Raw genomic sequence first — 2301 nt, 5'->3', positions numbered from 1 at the left:
GAGGCCGGACGGAAGGCCATTCTAGCCCAACCGCCGCTTCGCCCGCGCAAAAGACGAGGCCCTGACGCGTCGGACTTTTACTGGGCCTTCATCGTCGACGAGTATCGTGTCTCAGGGGCGAGGCTTCCTGGCCTGGAAGAGGGGCCGCCGGAAACGCGAGATGCAAGCGGGGAAGGTCTGTGCCGCGCATCTGGGGTGAGGGGCGCTAATTTGAAACGTGGAGGAATCCTGGGGGCGGGGTCAGAGGGGAGCCGCCGCGCCCCGCCCACAGCTCTGATGACGACTTCCGGCGTGCAGTGCGCCGCGCCGGGCACGCTCTGCGCCTGCGCGCTGGGACCCGCAGTCCCGGGAGGGTTGGGCCGGAGGAGGCGCCCTTGGTAGAGGGGGCGGGGCTGGGCCCTCTGTCGCATTTCACCTGCGTCCCCACTCTCCCTGCTCCCCTGACACAGACCTCCACTAGGGCTCCCAGACGTCGTCCCTCGCCTCCCAGTTCCGTACAGCCCTGCGTGCTCCTCTCTCGGCCGGTCGGTCCTAACAGTGAACGGATGGCCTTGCCAGGGATGTTTGCATTTTAAGAGAGCACCAGGGGCGAGGGGAGGCGGTGGTACTGTAAGTCATCACAGTCACCTGGGGAGCATCCCCAGTTTAACTGGACTTCCCGGGATCCGTCCCACAGCCGGCGTATTAACCTCTGGTGGAGTGGGCTCAAGAGTGCATGTTCTGTAAGTGGCCGAGATGAATGTGATGCGCACTGAAGTTTGAGCTTCAGGGATGGTGGTACATCTGGTGGCACATTGCATCACGTTAACAATGTATAGCCCTCTCCCTTCCAAATGGAATTTTAGGAGTCTTTCTCTAAAATCATGTATAAGACACGATTTAAAATAAAGTCTGCTAGAGTAATCAGAATGCATGTTTGAATTGGAAAGAATTCTTCCAGGAGCGCGATGAAATGGTTACTTTCCTTGGGCTTAAAATTTCACTCTACAGGTGCAAAAAGGAACGGGACTGTTTATGTAGTTATCACTGGTGAGAGAGCAGAAATTGCTTAAGAAATTTCAGCTTTCCTGATTATGGGCCATAATGGAGCATTCACCATGCCTCTGGTCACCCTTAGTACAGGTTAAAGGTGTAATATTTAGCCATTAGGTAAGGCATTTCTGAATTCAGGGATTCTAAGCGAATGTCTGCTGCTCTCTAGTGGTCTGTCCCTCACCCGCAGTCCTTGTCTCTTTGCCCCAGGGACCCATGCAGCCGGGCTAGGGAAGGAGAGGGATGCATCCCAGAGTAAGAAAGATACGATTGTGGCGGCCCAACTCCTCCTCTTCAAAGGACATGTGCTGCCTGTCACCTGCCCTCTGCCTATCACCTTTCCCCGCAAAAGATGCCTTTAGGACGGGCTGGGACTCCTGAGTTTAGGCAAGGTGGTAACTCCTCCATCTTGAGAGGCCCTGGATTCCCCCCACTTATGCCCTTGCCTGCCTAGAAGACTGAGTTGGTGGTGCAGGGGTGGTGAAAGCAGATTCGGATAGCAGCTTGGTATGCTGGGGGTGGCAGAGGGCAAAGGGAACTTCAGTGAAATGTTTGTAGTCAGAAGGGTGGTAGACAGAGGTGATGTGAGAAACACTATCAAGTTCTCCCTCATCCATATGGTTATACATGTGTCTGCGGGAAGATTCATGAGTACTAATGACTGGTGATCTTTTCCTGGGTCCTGCTTTGAAATGCTGGTTACCCGGGCTGGCCCGGTGGCGCACTGCTACAGTGCGCCGCTTGGGAGCACGGCGGCGCTCCTGCCGAGGGTTCGGATCCCACATACAGACCGGTTCCCGCTCACTGGCTGAGAGAGGTGCGGGCGCAACACCGAGGGTTGCGATCCCATTGCCGGTCCCGGTCCGGTACGGGTGCGACACTGAGGGTTGCGATCCGTTGCCGGACACGAAAAAAGACAAAAAGGAAAAAAAAAAAAAAAAAAAGAAATGCTGGTTACCCAAGAAGCCCCAGAGAAATTAACTGAGTCCCTTAAACTTTAGAGGAGAGGTCATACACCCAGCTGCCTCCAGGAACCCGAAAGTAAGAAAAATGAGGAAAGTAAGCCATGTGTGGGCCATGGCAGACCAGAGAGGGCATACTCTGACTGATGGGGGCCCTTAATCTGCTCAATCAACTGTTACTATTTAAGAACCTGAGTCCACTGTCTCCATATTTTTTAAAGAAAAAACAAACAGGATTTGTACATGAAATGTCCTGATTTTTTTTTTTTTTTTTTTTTTTTTTTTTTTTTTTTTTTTTTTTTTTTTC

General features: G+C 53.0%; 1 protein-coding gene across 2 annotated transcripts in view; it reads left to right on the top strand.

Annotated features, from left to right (window-relative positions):
- The first annotated feature begins 148 nt into the window (after nt 1–148).
- The window catches only part of GSTZ1 (glutathione S-transferase zeta 1), a 10609-nt gene continuing 8456 nt past the window's right edge, over nt 149–2301 (top strand). Inside the window, exon 1 of one of the 2 annotated variants that reach the window (XM_008590337.1) lies at nt 149–175. In XM_008590337.1, the coding sequence (XP_008588559.1) occupies nt 161–175 (15 nt within the window). In that variant the 5' untranslated portion in view covers nt 149–160. The remainder of the gene's footprint in view (nt 176–2301) is intronic. The other variant, XM_008590344.1, reaches the window with a different exon arrangement.

Source organism: Galeopterus variegatus, unplaced genomic scaffold (genome assembly GCF_000696425.1).
Source record: "Galeopterus variegatus unplaced genomic scaffold, G_variegatus-3.0.2 Scaffold140, whole genome shotgun sequence".
Classification (NCBI taxonomy): Eukaryota; Metazoa; Chordata; class Mammalia; order Dermoptera; family Cynocephalidae; genus Galeopterus; species Galeopterus variegatus.
Note: the sequence above shows the minus strand (reverse complement) of the source record. Positions and strands in the feature narration are given on the sequence as shown.